The sequence below is a fragment of the Haematobia irritans genome, chromosome 3 (genome assembly GCF_050003625.1).
Source record: "Haematobia irritans isolate KBUSLIRL chromosome 3, ASM5000362v1, whole genome shotgun sequence".
NCBI lineage: Eukaryota > Metazoa > Arthropoda > Insecta > Diptera > Muscidae > Haematobia > Haematobia irritans.
In genome coordinates, this window is record NC_134399.1 from 29,247,736 (window position 1) to 29,270,794 (window position 23,059).

The window sequence follows — 23,059 nt, forward strand, 5'->3', positions numbered from 1 at the left end:
GCTTAAAGTTCAGCTTCCTGTCCAAAATAACGCCAAGGTATTTTGCACACTCACCAAAGGGAATTTCAATACCCCCTAAGGAAATAGGCCTAACCGTGGGAGCCTTGCGATCTTTGCAGTACATGACTAATTCTGTCTTTGCAGGATTTACCCCAAGACCATTGTCTTTCGCCCATTGTTCAGTCATCCGGAGGGCCCTCTGAATAATATCTCTGATTGTGGATGGGAATTTTCCCCTGACTGCCAGAGCTACATCATCTGCGTATGCCACCACTTTTATCCTTTCTTTTTCTAGAGTAACCAGAAGGCTATTTATAGCAACATTCCAAAGAAGAGGTGATAGAACTCCTCCTTGGGGAGTGCCTCTGTTCACATACTTTTGTATGTTTGCTTGTCCTAGTGTGGCTGAAATACGTCTCTTCATTAGCAGTTCGTCTAACAGCCTGAGTATACATGGATCAACATTCAGAGTTGTCAGTCCATTTAATATCGACCTCGGATGGACATTATTGAACGCCCCTTCGATGTCTAGAAACGCCACGATTGTGTATTCTTTGACAGATAGTGAGCTTTCAATAAAGCTGACTAGTTCATGTAGTGCGGTCTCAGTAGACCTGCCCTTCGAGTATGCATGCTGTCGTTTCGAGAACAAACTTGAATCGATGCTAGTTCTAAGATAAATATCTATCATCCTCTCCAGAGTCTTAAGTAGGAATGATGATAAGCTGATTGGTCGGAAATCCTTCGCCCTCGAGTGAGAGGCTTTTCCCGCTTTAGGTATGAAAACGACTTTTGTTTCCCTCCACTTTCCTGGGATATATGATAAGTTGATACATCCTTTATATATCACCGACAACCAGGGGATAATTTTGTCAGTTACAGCTTGTAACTCCGCCGGAGTAATTCCATCAGGTCCAGGGGATTTGAATGGTCCAAAGCTATTTAGCGCCCATCTTATTCTAGTTTCCGATACAATTTCCTCGACAGGAAACGACCGCTGAGCAACTGTGGCACCGCCAGTACATGGTTCAACCGTCTGATTTCCAGGAAAATGTGTGTCCAATAGTACCTCCAGCGTCTCCTCACTGGACGTTGTCCAATTGCCCTCCGATGTTTTAATGAAACCTGGAGCGGAGTTGGCGGATGCTAGAACCTTCCGTAGTCTGGAAGCCTCGGACGTATTCTCAATACTGCTGCAGTAAGCATTCCAAGAGTTATGCTGAGCCTTTCTCAGTTCTCGCTTGTATCCTCTCAGATTCTTCTTGTAAGCGTCCCAGTCCTCAGGGGCTCTGGTGGACTTTGCCTTGTTAAAGAGCTTCCTGCAGGATTTCCTCATATTACTTAATTCCGTAGACCACCATGATGGTCGATGTTTCCCCCTTGGCTTTCCTCTAGGGCATGCAGCTTTCAGTGAGATGTTGAAGGCCCTAGTAATCCGCTCCACTGCGTGTTCGATATCTTGCACATTTCTCATATTTGTTTCTGTTATTTCCGGTATCATCATATTGAACGATTCCCTATACCTATTCCAGTCAGCTTTCCTAACATTTGGCGGAAATATGATCTTGGTGATATGAACATCAAATTTGAAACTGATGTAGCGATGATCTGAGAAGCTGTGTTCACTTAAAACCTGCCACTCAGATATCATTTCATTCAGTTCTTGCGAGGCCAAGGTGATGTCCAAAACCTCTTGCCTGTTTTTAGTGACAAAGGTTGGGACATCTCCCTTGTTGCAAACTACCAGATTAGTACGCAAAATAAACTCTATTAGCGACTCTCCCCTTGCATTAGTATCACTACTTCCCCATATACTATGATGTGCATTCGCATCGCATCCCATAATGAGTTTCGTCTTTGTTTTCAGTGACTCCTCCACTAAGGTCTTAACGGCATATGGAGGCATCTCCCTGTCATGTCCCATGTAGACCGAAGATACCCAATATTTGCATTTGGCTATTTCTAAACTTGCAACGACAGTGTCTGTATTGCACATTGAAGGAAGCAGAAACAAGTTGAGCTCGTTTTTAGCAATTATACAGGCTCGATTTACATCATTACCAGTATACTGCAATAGTTTGAACCCCGGAGTACTTAATTCACATATTTTGTTTTTATAAACATATGGTTCTTGAATAAGAACTATATCTATGTCCCCTTTCATCAGGAGAACTTTTAAGGCAGCACATGCAGCCTTACAATGATGAAGATTTATCTGGAGGATCCGTAGGACCATCGAGATTTTCAACAACCGTCACATCAGCCGCTTCAATCGAGTCATCAAGAATGTCCTCTTCAGAGATATCGGTGACTCTCGCAATAACCATAGGTTCAACTTTGGTGAGTTCTGATGCAGTAGAAGCCTCCTCACGCATACGGTATCTATCCATGCCTTCAAATGTCTTGGTATCCCCCTCGACTTCGCAAGAGGATCCGCTTACTTCTGATTCAGACAGAGGCTTGTCCATTTCTGAATCCTTTAGCTGATCGTTTTTATACACCTTCATTTGGATATAATGAAAGCCATAACATACACGGCCCTGGGACTTTGCTAGATGTGGCAAAGACTGAGTGTTCAATATAAACACTGCATGCCGTCTTGGCCCATCCACTTCATCCAAACGGCCAACCTTCCAATCAGCTGTTGGAAGATCTGGATTGCATTGTTTCAGTCTATTTAAAATAGATTCAGGGTCAGGAGGGTTTGCAGGTATCCACGCATGTGCTCTTGGTCTAGCCGGTATGTCTTTCTTCTCGACTAACTCTAGAGCAGCTCCTTCCCAAACTTCACCAATTAGTATCAGAGCAGCTTTAAAACATTCTATAGACCTCTGGTCCTCAAATGCGACTAGCTTAAATCGTCCTTGATACCAACCAGCCTCTTGGTGTCGAGGATCTGGGCCGGGAAACTTTTCCAGCACCTGTGAGTAGACGCCAGACAAAGCATTCTCAATTTCCCCCCATTTTTGCTTTGGAACCATACCGTCCAATGCTCCTTTATTTATGATAGCCATCACAAGGCTGTCTTTAGCAACTGAGGCAAACGATCGTTGATCCCTTTTGGAGGATGGCAGCTCATCCGGTGATCGTTCCCTTTTTCCAGCCTCAAGAATTCCTTGAGCCCATTTTAAGGAATCGCTTTGTTTAGCCGACAACGTGCTTGGGTCGACTGATCCAAATTTCTTTAGGATAAACAAAGCATTTCTGCGTTCTTTGAATCTCTTTCTTGAGGGATTACCTCCTTTTGATGCCGTTACCTTGGAAAAGGTCCGACTTGTCAAATTGTCGCTACCTGTCGACCCGTCTACAGGTCGACTAATTGGGCCTAACTCTTGGTCATTGCCCAAATTTATAACTCCAGTCGATACCCGTCCACTGGGCCCTGAAGTTAGCAACCCAGTGGATGTCTTTGAATTTCTCTGCATGGTGGCCTAATATCCCACCACACTTGAAATTCGTAGTAGGTACTTATTACGATGATTTTATCCGCTATTAAAAAAACACGTCCGTTCCGTTCGACGGTTGAAATATATGCTCCATGTGTGTGTATATGCGTGTAAATGCAAATGCCATAGTAAATGTTTATATATTTGCTGAGCTCTTCTCAACATGCAGTAGATTGCATGTCTATGAGTGTGTGTATGGGTGTGTATATGTGCGTAAAACAATGTTACATTATTCATATAACCTACTCACACCACTTATAAATATCCTTGTTTGCTTATTCCATTGTATGTATATCCTGGGCAATGTGGTAGTGGAATTTTCCTCTCACACCTCAATGAATAATCGCATTTTAATCTGAGCATGAGTGTTTTGTTTTGCGCTCAAGTGTCAGAGTGTAATTGTTGTTTTCATTGATTTATATATGTGTCTGTGTGTGTGTATAAAACTGTTTAAGGACAATATTATTGTAGGCATGTGAAGGAGACCATGGATTTATATATAGATTTGAAAAAAAATAAAAAAATCGTAAATCAATTTAAATCACCAACGAAATATTTAGGTGATAAAACCAATATTTGTCTTCGATATTAGGTAAAATAAAACTCAATAAATCTCTGTTAAAAAAATTAAATTTAAAGAAAAATTAATTAAAGTTAAAACTAAATTTAAAGAAAAATTAAAATTAAAATTATTGAAACTAACTTAATTAAGTTTAGTAACTAAATTTAATTTTTTTTTGCATTCCATTTCCTTATATTTCCCTATAATTTTTGGCAACATTGTTTGCTGGGTATACCAATTCAGACATCAATATATTTTTCGTGATGTTGTTTTTTTTTTTGCAGAGTGGTCTATGTTATATGCAAATAGGTGAAAATAAATTGAAAATATGCTCATGCACCTTTGCATGTCCTTTAGACAGGTATTAAAAATGTCGGCATTAATTATGGTCGATATTGATGATGATGATGATGACAATGGTTAAGAGGATACTGCAGTACTTTAGAAATATGTTCTTCATATCAACCGATAGATAAAAATCAATGCAAGGTATTTTGATATTTGGCATTGTCATTATTGATATAATTATGATATTTGAATTTAAATTCAATCCTTTCCCAATGAGAACATGAGAAATTTGTTTGTATTCGATCTGTAATTAGGGTTATCAAAATCAATTTTTTGATTTTAGATGTAAGTCAAAGCCCTTAAAATGTAGTAGGACCTTCTATCGATACTAAAAACACAAAATATGGTATCAGCAAACCTGTATTAGTATTAGTAATTAGAAAAAAGTTTCCTATAAGCATATAAATTCATAATAAATAAATTTCTTTCTTATACGAATGTATTTCACAAAAATTTCTTTTAGATAGAAGTAACAAAATTTCGGTTTATAGTTTTAAAATATTTTTATTAATAAGAAAAAGTAAAAAAGGAAAAATTTAAGAATTCCAATCTGTTTCAATGTGAATAAAATAAACAAAACATAAAAAACGAAACAATATGTAATTTTTTAATTCTTAAAACAATAAAATGTTGGCCATATTTTCTATAGAAATAAAATGTTGGTAAAATTTTCTATAGAAATAAAATGTTGGCAAAATTTTCTATAGAAATAAAATTTTGGCAACATTTTCAATAGAAATAAAATTTTGAAAAAAAAAATTCCATAGCAATAAAATTTTGACAAATTTTTGCACAGAAATTAATTCTTTTTGGAAAATTTCCTATAGAAATAAAACTTTGACGAAATTTTCTATAGAAATAAAATTTTGGCAAAATATTCCTTACAACAATTTTTTATAGAAAATATTGGCAAAATTTTGACAATATTTGCTATGGAAATAAAATTTTGACAATATTTTCGATAGAAATAAAATTTTGGCAAAAATTTCTATAGAAATAAAATTTTGACAAAATTTTCTATAGAAATAAAAAATTTGGCAAAATTTTCAATAGCAATAAAATTTTGGCAAAATTATCCATAAAAATAAAATTTTGGCAAAATTTTCTAAAGAAATAAAATTTTGGCAAATTTTTCTATAAGAATAAAATTTTCTATAGAAAACAAATTTTGACAAAATTTTCCAAAGAAATAAAATTTTAGCAAAATTTTCTGTAAAATAAAATTTTTGGAAACATTTTTTATAGAACTAAAATTTTGGCAAAATTTTCTATAGTAATAAAATTTTGGCAAAATTTTCTATAGAAATAAAATTTTGACAAAATTTTCTATAGAAATAAAAATTTTGCCAAAATTTTCAATAGCAATAAAATTTTGGCAAAACTATCTATAAAAATAAAATTTTGGCAAAATTTTCTAAAGAAATAAAATTTTGGCACATTTTTCTATAAGAATAAAATTTTCTATAGAAAACAAATTTTGACAAAATTTTCCAAAGAAATAAAATTTTAGCAAAATTTCTATAAAAAAAAATTTTTGGAAAAATTTTTTATAGAACTAAAATTTTGACAAAACTTTCTATTGCAAAATCCTTTATAGAAATAAAATTCTGAATGTTTTGGTAGATTCTGCAAAATTTTCTATAAAAATAAAATTTTGACAAAACTTACTAAGAAATAAAATTTTCACAAAATTTTCCATAGAAATAAAATTTTGCAAATGTTTCTATAGAAATAAAATTTTGGTAAAATTTTCTATAGAAATAAAATTGTGAAAAACTTCTTATAGAAATAAAATTTTGGCAAATTTTTCTATAGAAATAAAATTTTGCCAAAATTTTCTATGGAAATAAAATTTTGGCAAATTTTTCGATAGAAATAAAATGTTGACCAAATTTTCTATAGAAATAAAATTTTGACCAAATTTTCTTTAGAAATAAAATTTTGCAAAATTTTCTACAGCAATAAAATTTTGACAAAATTTTCTATAGAAATAAAATTTTGACAAAAATTTCTATATATTCAATACCTTCAAACATTTTAATTTTCGTATTGGTCCATTCGTCAAAGTCCAGTGTGAGTAAGTTCTCCCTTGTTAAAGTAGTAACTTTCCCTTAATGGTGCAAGCTTAATCGTTAAAGCATTGCAAATTCGACAAATTTACAATTCAAGGAATATTTATACACCCACAAAAATTATCGCTAATTGGAGAGATCATATTTGCAATATTATAGCAAATACTGAAATAAATTTCTAAAATAAAATAATAAAAAAATTCTTTGGAAGAGAAAACCCTGTTTTTCAGTTTGATAAAAATGTTCAAAATATTGTTTTTTTTTAACTAGGTAAATTGTTGGTAAAGTGTTCTTCAAATTTTGGTAGTTTATTTTTGGTACGAGTGCCAAACATGACAGTGATGCCAATTTAGCTTTTTTCATAGCTAGATCTAGTTTTTTGATGATGAGTTCCTAGAAATTTGTAAAATTGTTATTAGCTACAAATCTAGCTAGTTTTGATGCTGCTATTTTTGCTGCATTTAAAATATCGCTTACTGGCCATTACAGATCGATTGTATTTGCCACTTATTTTGTAAGGTTTTGTGTTGCTACTATGTCACAATATCCAATATTTTCATCAATGTCCGCACGCTCATATGTTGAAATCACGGAACACAATGTCGGTTTGAAAATATGCAAAAGTTATTGTTATCTAAGATATTATATCATATATTAGATAAACCAAGATTTCAAGATTCCACTTCTTCGGTTTGAAATTCGGCAAGTGATGTCAAATTCAGTGCTCCAGCTACCATGCAAAAATGCCAATATCGATCCAAAATTACCTGTATGAAGCTCCGATCGTCTTCAAATTTAACATAAATTCATTTTTTAAGCATCCTTAAAGTACGCAAAATTTTATCGAAATCGGTTCAATTTTCGAGTTCGGCCGAATTTCCCTAATTTGGCCATAAAACCCTTATTTGTTAACCGATCTTTATCAATGTAATCTTCTATAGTACAAAATATACCTGCTCAAAAGAATCTGTTCAGACTTAGATATAGCTCCCCTATATGCCGAAATTAGGCTTTAATATTCTTATTTACTAACTTGCAATTTCTTTACTTGACAACTGTCAGCAAAATTTTAAACGGAGCTAATATCGTCATTTTCGGAGCAAAAATCGGCAAATGCTATTTTTTGAATAAAAAATCGTAAAAATGCCCATAAATTGGCAGCCTTGTATGCATATGAAAATTTTCTAATATTCTCTCTTGTTTTCACAACTCTCTCTATGTCTCTCAAAATGTTTTCTCAATTCTATCATAACACAAACCAAGTGCAAAACCGCACACACAACCAACCAGAAAACAGATAGTCAAACTAAAGCAACAACTACAATAAAATAAATATTATTTAACAGAAACTGAAGATAGTACCCACTCTAAGAGTCGTTAAAAAACATATTTGGCTAAATGATCATTTTAACACTTAAATTATTTCAGATCCCCACCCCAATTCCTCCCCATAATCATACGCACATAAAATAAATCCCTGTAATTCCCAACGCTTTAGCTCACTCTCTTGTTTTCAATACTATCACAATGACTATCAAACTATTTTCTCTATGAGTACATAACAAAGACTAACTACAGAAAAACACACACAACTAAGCAGATAACCAGACAACCAGATAACAGCTACTCAAACTAAAGTAAACAACTACAATAAGGGTAATATTATTTCAAAAAATGAAAAAAGATCTCCTTTATTTTTAATTAAATTAAACAATTAAAGCAATTTGCCTTATGCAAACAAAATTAGATTTCATTTTATATATTTACTGATAAAACGCAAATGTCTTTAAACAATAGCAGCTGACTATAAAAAGTTGAAATTCAAATGTCAATAAAGGTCATTTCGCTCAAAGCTATTCTTTTAATTTAAAATCTAGTGATAATACATTAAATATTCTCAAAGTAATTTCATCACAAAAGGAAGCCTCAATTTTAGATATAATCTAACACCAATAATAAATCAATATGCGTAATTTATTCCTATCATTTATCAACATAATTAAAATTGTACAATAATGTCTATGGTTCTCCATAAGCATTAATTTCAATAACGATTACCAATACGAAATTTCATATATCCTTTAATTCATTGCACTATGACAAAATATGTGGTAAATATAAATTTGTAACTATATTTTTGCATATTAATACAAAACCTCTAGATTCTACACAAAGGTTATGTTATTATTCCAGTGTTTGACAGAATCCTTAATAAATCTTGTATGAATTTTTGGTCTATTTACTTTGGTCAATATAATGGACATTTTATTTAGTTCCCTATGAAAGCAAGTGCATGACTATGTGTGTGTGTGTTACAAAGGATATTTTGTGTGATTAACATCATTTGTCGTATACAAGTAACCACAAATAAATAAACTGTCACTTGTTATTTTGCCATTACTTGACAGAGGCTATCAAGGGGTTGGTGTATGATTAATGATTAATATAACCATAGAAATTAAAATATAGTATATGGCCTCTGTAGGGAATTATCAGAAGTATTTTGGGTTATGAAGTGGTTTTCTTGAGATAGGCAATAAGATATTGGGAAAGAGTAATGGAAATTTCTTATTTCCACAAATCAAAATCCGTTTAACAAACCCTTAGCTAGGACTAAACCAAATATAACCAAAATTTTAGTTAAATTATGTTAGGATCAGAATTAGAATGTTTATCTGTTGCTACAACAGAATCTATGGTGGTTTATACACAATTTTATGAAAGTTTAGAACATTTTATCAAAATTTAGGAAATTTTATCAAAATTTAGAAAATTTTGTCAAAATTGTATTTCTATACAAAATTTTGTCAAAACGTTATTTCTATAGAAAATTTTGACAAAATTTCCTATAGAAATAAAAATTTGTTAAATTTTTTTTGTATAGAAAATTTTGTCAAAATTTTATTTCTATGGAAAATTTTGCCAAAATTTTATTTCTATAGAAAATTTCGTCAAAATTTTATTTGTATAAAAAATTTTGTCAAAATTTTATTTTTATAGAAAATTTTGTCAAAATTTTATTCTATAGAAAATTTCGTCAACATTTTATTTTTGTAGAAAATTTTGTCAAAATTTTATTTTTATAGAATATTTTGTCAAAATTTTATTTCTATAGAAAATTTTGTGAAAATTTTATTTCTATAGAAATTTTTGTCAAAATTTTATTTCTATAGAAAATTTTGTCAAAATTTTATTTCTATAGAAAATTTTGTCAAAAATTTTATTTCTATAGAAAATTTTGTCAAAGTTTTATTTCTATAGAAAATTTTGTCAAAATTTAATTTCTATACAAAATTTTTTCAAAATTTTTTTTTTATAGAAAATTTTGTCAAAATTTTATTTTTAATAGAAAATTTTGTCAAAATTTTATTTCTATAGAAAACTTTGTCAAAATTTTATTTCTATAAAAAATGTTGTTAACATTTTATTTCTATAAAAAATTTTGTCAAATTTTTATTTCTATAAAAAAATTTTGTCAAATGTTTATATCTATAAAAATTTTGTCTGTTTAAGTTCAAATGCCGTTTTCTTAGCTTTTGTTAAATCATATAATCATTTTCAAGTGTAATCCCGCCGTTAGGATTTGTCTATACCTTTTCTGCCTTTCGGTACGAAAATGAGGACATTTTCTAACGTCAAATGTCATCAACCCCCGCCTTTCGGCATCCAAGCTTTTTGACATTCTCTTTGAGACTCTCTCGCTTCTACGAAGGTAAATATTGTTTGACGAACAATAATTTATTAAATAAAGCCCATACATTTTGGTTCAAATTCTAAACCAGTGCCTTTTTATTTCTTTTCTACTTTTATGCCACGCATTCATTGGTCCATTCGAGCCGAATAATTGTTGGAAAGTATTAATTCGGTGTTTTTTATTTCTTCCTCGAAGGCAAAGGCTACGCCAATCAACAACAACAACAAACGATCGACGATCACCATCCTCTACGAGGCATTTTCAATTTATTACACAAATATTTTTATTATCAACAACCAAGGTATGTACTTTCAGTGATAATTAAAAAGTGAGCATATCCTTCGGTGTAAATATAAATAAAACAGAAATAGACACTCGCCTACGGTCGCTTTACAACTCGTATTTTATATCGGTTGTACATTAAATCTCTACGAGAAAAAATTAAATTATCCGTCGGTCTTTAATACCCGGTTACATTCTCATTAAAGTGTTGAAAAGTGCGTTTAATTCCACTTTGTTTTCGTCCAAATATTCTACGTCAAAGTTGAATTCAATTTCGCTGTATTTCTCCATTTGATTACATTCATATTGTTGTTTTTTCTTTTGGTTTTTTGATCTTCGATCGGCATAGAAAAAACAAAAACAATTGCATTGGTTGTAAGCATTGGTTTGCCAATAGGCATCAATAGTAAAGTGTTATACAGTTGCCGTTCAACTTGCTATACACACGTACGCACACAGGTGTTACATCCAACATACGTTCGAACTGCATACACGTTGGTTTATTAGCGTGGGTCGCTTACGGCGCGAAATTATAAAAATAATTTTTTGCAAGTTCAATTGAGAAAAGTATTTATTGTTGATTCCTACGGATATCGGTCGTTTACTATTATCGTTCATGTTACGTGGTAGTGTACCCTACGGTCGGTCGATATAAACAATAAAATAATAGTATTTTATATACATATATTATATTATTTTAATATTGACATATTTGAGTTTCCACGAAACTTTTTTGATTTTTATATTATTGTTGTTGTTGGACCTTACCGTTTGGTAGCGTGCATCTTACAGTCCGTGCACCCTACAATCGGTCAAGTTGATATTTTACAATCTAAAGTTCACGACTTTTTATTGTTTTGTAATTTTTCCATTTTGCAAGTGATATTCACGATACACTTGCACAAATTTTGTGTATCTACGTACACTGGGAGAAATTTTGGATAATATATACACTGAGAGAAACTCTCTCGTAATATATAAAGTTTTCATTTTTTTCGATAATTCGCCACGCAAAAATTATTCTTTGTATTCTACGATACACTGAAAATATTTTTTGTATTCACGATACACTTGCAAAAATCTTTTGGAACACAGGGTACACTGGAAAAATATTGCAATATTTTCCAAATAAAGATTTTGCATATATTTCGCCACGCGAAAAAGGGTTTCTTGTATTTACGATACACTGGAAGACACTTTACGTGTTTTCATACACTTGGAGAAATTTTTCGCCAATTTTTACAAAAAGTTAAAATACTTATAATTTACATTACAGAGCTAATTTTAGCTGGTATTTCCAATACACTGTAAGGAAATTGGTGTATCGACGATACACTGTAAAAAATTGGTTGTACTCCGTACACTGTGAGAAAGTTTCGGATCTCATTTTTTGTGTTTTTGTGGTAATCACGTTACCTTACTCACATTTTTAGTACTTTCGGTACACTGCGAAAAATATTGTGTGTTGACGATACAACTTTCGCATACACTGAGAGGAATAACTGCGTTTTCATTTGTTCGACGACAAATCGAAGTAGCTTTTTGAACCGATTTATACTCTTTTCAAGAGTTTTGGACATCACGTGTCAATTTTTTCGCCCTTTAAATTTTCCAGTACTTTTTCATAATGACTACTACACCACTTACTGCCTTCACAAGAGCAACTGACGCAATAGTCCGATTTGAAGCGAAGTTTCACAGTTTGCGAGACAATGATCTCACCGCCTATAGACTAGAATGTCATGGTTCCGAGGCTAAGTCATTGTGGGAAAAGGTTAAGGGCTTATTCGACGAATGTCTTGACTTTGTTTCCACACAGAGCAACGCCACCGAGGCAGCCGCTGCTGCTGGCGGCAAATATGATGTGGCTTATAATTGTTACTTGAATGTCATGGAGTCAATTCAAGGTAAATTGGATGCACTACGTGCACCATCTAAGCATTCTGCTAAATCGCCTCGGTTGGAGGACCAAACATCTCTTTTGAATGTTTCTCATAGGTCCGATGACTCACACAGTTCTTCCGTTAGTTCTAGGGGAGACAATAGTTCCTCCCATAGTCTCAATCTACCGCCTTGTGATATAGATGTTTTTGACGGCGATTTTCTCAATTGGCCAACATTTAGAGATTTCTTCACAGCGGTATATATTAACAATAGCCGACTTAGCGATATTGAAAAATTGTGTCATTTACTCAAGAAAACCAGTGGTGAAGCTCGCGATGTGGTTTCGAAATTTCCGCTCACGCATAGAAGCTTCGCTCTTGCGTGGAAGGCGCTAAAGGGTACTTATGATAATACCCGCCTCCTGGTGAACCACCAACTCAAATTATTATTTGATTTGCCAGTCTTGGAGTCTGAGACCAGTTCAGGACTGAAGAAGTTACAACGTGGTATCTCGACATGCATTTCGACAATGTCCATCTACGATGTGGCTACTGACGATTGGGATCCCATCCTCGTCTTTTTATGCCTTCAGAGGTTGCCGAAATGTACTGTCACACTTTGGGAACAGAGTATTAAGGACAAGTCTGCTTTGTCTTCTTGGTCAGATTTGGACTTCTTTCTCACGGAAAGAATCCAGACATTGACATGTCTTCGGGATATCCGCGGCATTGACGCCAGGCCTCCGGCCAACAAAAGAGTTCGTTCGCATTTCACGAATGCGAAAGCACCTCGTTCCCCAACAAGTACGCCTCGTTCCTCCCAGTCCTCTCCTGACAGATTATGCGTTCTCTGTCGACGACAGCATCACCTCAGAACGTGTTCTAGGTTTCATAATCTTTCAGTTCCTGAGAGGATGAATGTGATTAAGCGCCATCAGTGTTGTATGAATTGTCTGTCACGCAGACATGTGACAAATGATTGTCCCAGCGCATATGATTGCGGTAGATGTGGTAGAAGACACCACACTCTTTTGCATAGTGATATGTCGAATAGCCCTAGGACTACTCCGGTCGTTTCCGCACCGGCTACGCGAAATACCGAAGTGGCATCACCGGATGCCGATCAACCTTCTACGTCGACTGGCATTGTTTCTGGGTCGTCGAGTAGACAGGTATTCCATACTTCACGTACTGGAAATGTATTATTAGGGACTGCAATGGTGAATATCGTTCACCAGGGTATCACGTATTCTGCTAGGGCCTTAATAGATCCCGCTTCGGAATCATCCTTTATTACGGAAGGATTGCGGAACCGACTTGGACTGAGTACGTCTTCGACTTCGGCTACAATTTCTGGTGTGAATCAAAGTGTTTCGATCACGTCGAGAGAACTTTGTTCACTTTGCATTGGTACCCCACTAGATGAGTCGCTCCTACTGGAGACTACAGCGTACGTTCTTCCGAACATTTCCGGCAACCTGCCATCTTTTTCTCTAAATCGTGACATTGTGTCTAGCATGCCAAATCTACGTTTGGCTGACCCCAATTTATTTGTTTGTCGTCCTGTTGACCTTCTGTTGGGCGCGGATCTTTATCCGAAAATTTTATTGCACGGTACTCGAAGGAATATTTTGGGATCATTACTAGCACAAAACACAGTCTTCGGCTGGGTTGTCACGGGTCCTATCCCTTCCTCGAATATTTCTGTCTACACGACTACTGTGGACCTCTCCAAGGAAAATGGTCTTCACGAGACACTTCACCGCACTTTGGGAACTAGAAGAGCTTCCCCGACGTCCTCTCTTATCTGATTTAGATAAGTTTTGCGAGGAAAATTATAAAACGACATCCCGACGGTATTCTGAGTGAAGATACTCTTCCTCTTGAAACTTATTTCTTCGGACAAATCGGAAACCAAGGACGGCCTGGCTGACACAATTTCTTCGAAATTAGGCATCCCTCTTGTGAAAACCATGAATTAAGACGATTCACCACGACTTTGTCCGCGGGTATATACAGTTATACCATATGAGGCCAGTTTAGGTTACGCCTACAAATGAAAATGTGTTATCTGCCTTATCGCCGGTCATCCACCGATAAAAAGACAATTTGACTTCGATTGGTTTTCACTGCCTTGAATGACATTTTTACACGTCGGTCCGACTCAACAATCAGACTTGTTTCTCCTCGTTTTGAGGTGGAAGTTGTATAAATTTGTGTACAATTGCGATATCACACTGATGTATCGCCATATATATGTTGACCCGTCCTAGACATTTCTGCATTGAATACAGTTAAGATATTCTCTGCAAATATTATCCGGAACTTTTAGTTACAGACAGTGGCTTGGACAACTTTTGCATTTGGCTGACGACACGGAGAATGGGTTTCCTCTTTATGTACAAGTCCTACAGAAGTGCATGTACGTTGACGACGTATTGACGGGGTACCATAATTTGGGTAATGCGCCTGGGTCAAGGGGCAATACACGCCATGAGTTTGAGCTATCTTGTCCTATAGTACGCTATTTATCACGGTTATATTTAAAAAACTGTCTGCTTTTCTACGAAAGCGGTAACTTTACATGCTACTTTTGATTTGTCCACGACATTCTCGACGAGAACTATTACTCCCCACTACGTGGAAATTATGTCGTCTTCGCGATGTTCATCCGGGTACTAACGGTCGTAGTTTGTTCAAATGGATTACATCCTTGTCTTTTAGGGAGTTAACATAGGTCTATCTGTCGCGTTATGCTCGCGTCCTCCCTAGTTTTTGTTACATGAAAAATCTTTGGTTTGATGGCCGCGTTCGAATCGCAATAGATCAGACTACAAGTTGTGAGGCGACCTACGGTTTCTGGTCACCCTGACCATTATGTTAATTTGGTTTTCCGTTCCGAAATCTTTCTATATTTTCATAGATAGAAAACATAGCAAAGATGACTGCTACCCTTCCAGAGTCTGAGGACGACGTCCCCATGTTGGATGAGGAACGGGAGATTAATTCTAGCATCGCACCCCTTGCCGATGAACATACCATCAGTACGACTACTGATTCTGCCATTCTGGCCGACAATGTTGCAACAGCAACCAATAAAAAACCGTTGACGACGGCTTCTGGGGTCCCTCCAGGAGAATTGTTTGTGGCTTCGCCACCCCATATCACACTTGGGTGTAAGGTAGTCTTCAACAGCCTTCTGACTTTACGAGTCCTCGACACCCGGCTCTTCCGAGTCAAATTTATTTGAAATTTAAAAATCGATCGGGCTTAACGAGTCCATTTACGATCGCGTGCTTGACGAGCACATTTGTAAATATGAATTTGTTTTTGAAAAAATGAAACATGAAATGGAAACCATAACAAGAGAAAAAAAAGAATTGAACTAAAATAAAATGCCCATTTTTTTTAACTGAAATGTACATCCTGTATACTTTCATTATTTCATTATTTAAGTGTAACTATGAATTTATGTTTTAAACTTTGCAACCTGGCTGGATGTTGCAAGGCGGGCGGCAATGTTTAAGTTCAAATGCCGTTTTCTTAGCTTTTGTTAAATCATATAATCATTTTCAAGTGTAATCCCGCCGTTAGGATTTGTCTATACCTTTTCTGCCTTTCGGTACGAAAATGAGGACATTTTCTAACGTCAAATGTCATCAACCCCCGCCTTTCGGCATCCAAGCTTTTTGACATTCTCTTTGAGACTCTCTCGCTTCTACGAAGGTAAATATTGTTTGACGAACAATAATTTATTAAATAAAGCCCATACATTTTGGTTCAAATTCTAAACCAGTGCCTTTTTATTTCTTTTCTACTTTTATGCCACGCATTCATTGTCAAATTGTTATTTCTATAGAAAATGTTGCCAAAATTTTATTTCTATAGAAAATTTTGTCAAATTTTTATTTCTATAGGAAATATTGTCAAATATTTTGCCAAAATTTTATTTCTATAGAAAATTTTGCCAAAATTTTATATCTATAGCAAATTTTGTCAACATTTTGTTTCTAAAGAAAATTGTTCAAATACTCTTTTCCATAGAAAACATTGGCAAAATTTTATTTCTATAGAAAATTTTGTAAAAATTTGATTTCTATAGCAAATTTTGTCAAAATTTTACTTCAATAGAAAATGTTGTCAAAATATTATTTCTATAGAAAATTTTGTCAAATTTTTATTTCTATAAGAAATATTATCAAAATTTTATTTCTATAGAAAATTTTGTCAAAATTTTATTTCTTTAGAAAAATTTATCAAAAGTTTATTTCTATAGGAAATTTTGTCAAAACTTTATTTCTATAGGAAAGTTTGTCAACATTTTATTTCTATAGGAAAGTTTGTCAAAATTTTAGTTTTATAGAAAATTTTGTCAGAATTTTATTGTCAATTTTGTAAAATTGTTATTTCTATAGGAAATTTTGTCAAAATTGTATTTCTAAAGAAAAATTTTGAAAATATTCTTTTCCATAGGAAACTTTCTATAGAAAGTTAGGTTATGTGGCAGCCCGATGTATCAGGCTCACTTAGAGTATTCAGTCCATTGTGATACCAAATTTGTGAACTTCTCTCTTATCACTGAGTGCTGCCCGATTCCATGTTAAGCTCAATGACAAGGGACCTCCTTTTTATAGCCGAGTCCGAACGACGTTCCACATTGCAGTGAAACCACTTAGAGAAGCTTTGCAACCCTCAGAAATGTCGCCAGCATTACTGAGTTGGGATAATCCACCGCTGAAAAACTTTTTGGTGTTCGGTCGAAGCAGGAATCGAACCCACGACCTTGTGTATGCAAGGCGGGCATGCTAGCCATTGCACCACGGTGGCTCCAATTTTTCTATAGAAAATTTTGTCAAAATTTTATTCATATAGAAAACTTTGTCAAAATTTTATTTTTATAGAAAATTTTGTCAACATTTTATTTCTATAGAAAATTTTGTCAAAATTTTATTTCTATAGAAAATTTTGTCAAAATGTTATTCCTACAGAAAACTTTGTCAAAATTTTATTTCTATAGAAAATTTTGTCAAAATTTTATTTCTATAAAAACTTTTGTCAAAACTTTATTTCCATAGAAAATTTGGCCAAAAATTTTATTTCTTTAAAATATTTTTGCCAAAATTTTACTTCTATAGAAAATTTTGTCAAATTTTTATTTCTGTAGGATATTTTGTCACAATTGTATTTCTAATGAAAATTTTTCAAAATATTCCTTTCCATAGAAAACTTTCTATAGAAGGTTCGGTTATGTGGCAGCCCGATGTATCAGGCTCACTTAGACTATTCAGTCCATTGTGATACCACATTGGTGAACTTCTCTCTTATCACAGAGTGCTGCCCGATTCAATGTTAAGCTCAATGACAAGGGACCTCCTTTTTATAGACGAGTCCGAACGGCGTTCCACATTGCAGTGAAACCACTTAGAGAAGCTTTGAAACCCTCAGAAATGTCACCAGCATTACTGAGGTGGGATAATAGACCGCTGAAAAACTTTTTGGTGTTCGGTCGAAGCAGGAATCGAACCCACGACCCTGTGTATGCAAGGCGGGCATGCTAGCCATTAAACCATGGTGGCTCCCATTTTTCTATAGAAAATTTTGTCAAATTTTTATTTCTATAGGAAATTTTGTCAAAATTTTATTTCTATAGAAAATTTTGTCAAAAATTTATTTCTATAGAATATTTTGTCAAAATTTTATTTTTATAGAAAATGTTGTCAAATTTTTATTTCTCTAGGATAGTTTGTCAAAAATTTTTTTATAGAAAATTTTGTCAAAATTTTATTTCTATAGAAACCTTTGTCAAAATTTTATTTTTATAAAAAATTTTGTCAACATTTTACTTCTATAGAAAATGTTGTCACAATTTTATTTTACTAGAAAATTTTGCCAAAATTTTATTTTTATAGAAAATATTGTCAAAATTTTATTTCTATAGGAAATTTTGTCAACATTTTATTTCAATAGAAAATTTTGTCAAAATTTTATTTCTATAGAAAATTTTGTCAAAATTTTATTTCTATAGAAAATTTTGTCAAAATTTTATTTCTATAGAAAATTTTGTCAAAATTTTATTTCAATAGAAAATGTTGTCAAAATATTATTTCTTTAGAAAATTTTATCAAAAGCTTATTTCTATAGGAAATTTTGTCAAAATTTTATTTCTATAGGAAATGTTGTCAAAATTTTATTTCTATAGGAAAATTTGTCAAAATTTTATTGCTATAGAAAATTTTGTCAGAATTTTATTGTCAATTTTGTAAAATTTTTAATTCTATAGAAAATTTTTTCACAATTTTATTTCTATAGAAAATTTTGTCAAAAAGTTTATTGTATAGCAAATTTTGTCAAAATTTTATTTCTATAGAAAATTTGGTCAATATTTTATTTCTATAGAAAATTTTGTCAAAATTTTATTTCTATGGAAAATTTTGTCAAAATTTTATTTCTATAGAAAATTTTGCCAAATTTTTATTTCTATAGGAAATTTTGTCAAATTTTTATTTCTATAGGAAATTTTGTCAAAATTTTATGTCTATAGGAAAATTTGTCAAAATTTTATTGTTATAGAAAATTTTGTCAGAATTTTTTTGTCAATTTTGTAAAATTTTTATTTCTATAGGTAATTTTGTCAAAATTTTATTTCTATAGGAATTTTTTCTTTTGGTCAAAATTTTATTTCTATAGAAAATTTTGTCAAAATTTTATTTCTATTGAAAATCTTATCAAAATTTATATCTATAGAAAATTTTGTCAAATTTTTATTTCTATAGAAAATTTTTTCAAAATTTTATTTCTATTGAAAATTTTTTGTCAACATTTTGTTTCTATAGAATATTTTGTCAAAATTTCATTTCTATAGGAAATTTTGTCAAATTTGTATTTCTATAGGAAATGTTGTCAAAATTTTATTTCTATAGAAAATTTTGTCAAAATTTTATTTCTATAGAAAATTTTGACAAAAATTTTATTGTATCGAAAATTTTGTCAATTTTTTTTTTTTGTTTGTAGAAAATTTTATCAAAATTTTATTTCTATAGAAAATTTTGTCAAAATTTTATTTCTATAGAAAATTTTGCCAAATTTTTATTCCTATAGGATATTTTGTCAAATTTTTATTTCTATTGGAAATTTTGTCAAAATTTTATTTCTATAGGAAAATTTGTCAAAATTTTATTGGTATAGAAAATTTTGTCAGAATTTTATTGTCAATTTTGTAAAATTTTTATGTCTATAGAAAATTTTGTCAAATTTTTAATTCTATAGAAAATTTTTTCAAAATTTTATTTCTATAGAAAATTTTGTCTAAAATTTTATTGTATAGAAAATTTTGTCAAAATTTTATTTCTATAGAAAATTTGGTCAAAATTTTATTGTTATAGAAAATTTTGTCAGAATTTTATTGTCAATTTTGTAAAATTTTTATTTCTATAGGTAATTTTGTCAAAATTTTATTTCTATAGGAATTTTATTTTTTTGGTCAAAATTTTATTTCTATAGAAAATTTTTTCAAATTTTATTTCTATGGAAAATTTTGTCAAAGTTTTATTTCTATAGAAAATCTTATCAAAATTTATATTTATAGAAAATTTTGTCAAATTTTTATTTCTATAGAAAATTTTTTCAAAATTTTATTTCTATTTTTCGGGAGGTTCAAGTGTAGTTCACGTTGGGTTGAGTGAATTACCCGAATTTATTCTGATAATTGGTTGATAGTTTTGCTGCAAGTAGAGGATGCTGATGAGGAATGTGGTAATTCCGAAACAGCTGTACATCCAACCATCTTGCAGTCTATAGGGCTTTGCCCAAATAAATTTGACAAGCATACTTTTCCTCTGTTGGTTAAGCTACACTTGTAGTTTAGTCAATGCATGGCTTTAAGCTGAGATAAAAAAAACAACAATAACGATTGAAGAGAAGCCAACAATAACAAACAAAACAAAATTTTATTTCTATAGAAAATTTTGTCATAATTTTATTTCTATAGAAAATTTTTTCAAAATTTTATTTCTATAAAAAAAATGATCAAATTTTTATATCTATAGAAAATTTTGTCAAAATTTTATTTCTTTAGAAAATTTTTGTCAACATTTTATTTCTATAGAAACTTTTGTCAAAATTTCATTTCTATAGGAAATTTTATCAAATTTGTATTTATATATGAAATGTTGTCAAAATTTTATTTCTATAGGAACATTTGTCAAAATTTTATTGCTATAGAAAATTTTTTCAGAATTTTATTGCCAATTGTGTAAAATTTTTATTTCTATAGGAAATTTTGTCAAAATGTTATTTCAATAGAGAAAATTATCAAAATTTTATTTCTATAGAAAAATGAACAAATTTTTATTTCAAGAGAAAAAAATTATCAAAATTTTATTTCTATAGAAAATCTTATCAAAATTTATATATATAGAAAATTTTGTGAAATTTTTATTTCTATAGAAAATTTTGTCAAAATTTTATTTCTATAGAAAATTTCTAAATAAATTTTTGTCAAATTTTTATTTCTATAGGAAAGTTTGTCAAAATGTTATTTCTATAAAAACTTTTGTCAAAATTTAATTTTTAGAGAAAATTTTGTCAACATCTTTTTTTCTGTAGAAAATTTTGTCCAAATTTTATTTCTATAGAAAATCTTGTAAAATTTTATTTCTACAGAAAATTTTGTCCAATTGTAATTTCTATAGAAAGCTTTGTCAGAATTTGGCAAAATTTTATTTCTATAGAAAATTTTGTCAAATTTTTATTTCAATAGAAAATTTTGTCAAATTTTTATTTCTGTAGAAAATGTTGTCAAAATTTTATTTCTATAGAAAATTTTGTCAAAATTTCTTTCTCTTCTCTTCGCGGTGTTTCCGCTTATTCAAAAATCCTTTAAATGTTTGCCCTTCTGCTCCTCAAACGAAAGACAATTCTCTAGCACGATTTTCTTTTGCAACAAATTTCCATCTTTTATGACTTTTCCAGTTCCTTGAAGTTTCCCTGTGTTGTGTGAAAAGTTCTATTTGCTGGGCAAACACTAACAGATGTTGTAGTTGCTCTATAGTTTCCAGTCATTAGATATTGTTTAACTAGCTGGGTTACAAACTTTTTCGCTGGCATCTTGAAAAACTTGGTCAACAATGTGCATCGGTGGTGGAGGATGTAAACAATGCCATCTTCAAGTTAAGATCCATGGAAAATCGTTTGTTTTACTTTCCCCATTTTTCTCTTGCGGGGTTAAAGAACGTAAATAGGTTTTTGAATATTCTCCTGAATTTGTTTTTGACTATGCAGTGCATAAGGACCCCATTTCATTTTAATGACCAATATCATGAAACAAATTGGAATAGATAACCAAAGTAGAAATTGTTCAGAAAGAGGGCGAAAAGGAAAAATCAAATAGAAATCTATTGATTTTGTTTTTTGTGTCAGCTTAATGGTAAGGGTGTGACTCTAGTAGCAATTTGCAAGAAAAAACTTCACTTAAATGAGATTTTCTTCTTTTGCCATAAAAAGCGAGATTTTTATAAAAGTTAATGTTCCCTGTTTTTTTTGGCTGACTTTCTGCCAACTTAGTTTGGTGGAAAATGGAGAAAAATTATTTTTTTTAAGGAATTTTTGTTAATATTTTTGTACTCAGGTTTTGCTAATTCCATTTATGTTTACTCTAATAGTTGAACTTGGATGACATACAAAGAAAGTAATAAAATCGGACGAAATATTGGCTGGTAACTTAAGTAGAACTTTGCGTTAGAGTTATAGATTCATTCTCTCGTTTTTCTCCTTTTCACCTCATCCTTTCAGAATTGGAAACCGAATATACAAGATTAAAAAAATCATAATTTACCTCCAAACCACTCAGAGAAGCGGATTCCGCATATATTTCCGTTTCAGAGTCCTGAGTTCCCACACTGAGACTTTCTGGCCTAAAGTTCAAAAACTGAAACATCCTGGCCTACATTTCTTAGAATGAGACCCTCTGGCCCACTCATTCCATAATGAGACCTTCGGACCTCTACTTCCCTTGGTGAGATATTAAAGCCTTCGATTTCCACACTGAAAATTTCCTGACAACTTCCCACAATGAGACTATATCATCTTCAAACCAAAACCTTCAGATCCACAGTTCGCACATTGAGACCTCCAAAGCTGTAATTCCTAGACGTTCCGGCCCACAGATCATAGATATTTTATAAAAAAAAAACATTTTGTCCTAAAGTTCCTAGACTGAGCAGTTTCGCCCTTTATTTCCCAGAATTCATTGAACCTCTCATAAACGTGTCTACTGAAACAAAACGGTTCGAAAAGTTAAAAAATAGCGACGTTAGCCTTGACCACACATCTGGAAATGGACGACTTGCAGTTTTCGATATGACTCGAAGTAAACAACTTGCAGAATACGACGAATGACTCTTGGACGTGTCTGCTGTAAAAAAAGTAAAAGTTAAAAACGGCGAATTTGAACTTGACGACCTGCAGTAGACGACGAAGACATGCCACAAAGCGAAAGACTTGCAATATTCGACGAAGATTATCCGAAGTCACTATTGAAGGCAGACGTTCGCCAACCAACTTGTGGATTGAGTAAAAAATCGACATCGGTTCAATGAAAATCTTTCCATCTTCAATTACTAGGCTTTCCTCAAAAAAAAAAAAAAAAAAAAAACTTTGGAGCTTGTCTCTACAGCTCAATGATGAATCCAAATACACACGCCTTCAAATTGTTTCAATGTGAAATAATGAAAGGAGGGGGATCCGATCTGAGTGTCAAGCAAGATCTTCATCCA

At 32.1% G+C, this 23,059-nt stretch overlaps 2 protein-coding genes across 10 annotated transcripts in view; one reads left to right on the forward strand and one right to left on the reverse strand.

Annotated features, from left to right (window-relative positions):
• Positions 1–23,059, reverse strand: part of Appl (amyloid-beta-like protein) — a 524,229-nt gene that overhangs the window by 155,059 nt on the left and 346,111 nt on the right. The window lies entirely within an intron of this gene.
• LOC142230460 (uncharacterized) lies at positions 10,203–16,042 on the forward strand. Its single transcript, XM_075301095.1, has 2 exons — positions 10,203–10,423; positions 15,211–16,042. Exon 2 carries the CDS (start codon positions 15,229–15,231, stop codon positions 15,535–15,537), a length of 309 nt encoding a protein of 102 aa, XP_075157210.1. The 5' UTR covers positions 10,203–10,423; positions 15,211–15,228; the 3' UTR covers positions 15,538–16,042.

What these genes read in the sequence shown, in the direction of transcription:
- LOC142230460 (XM_075301095.1), top strand. Translation starts at nt 15,229, where the DNA reads ATGACTGCTACCCTTCCAGAGTCTGAGGACGACGTCCCCATGTTGGAT.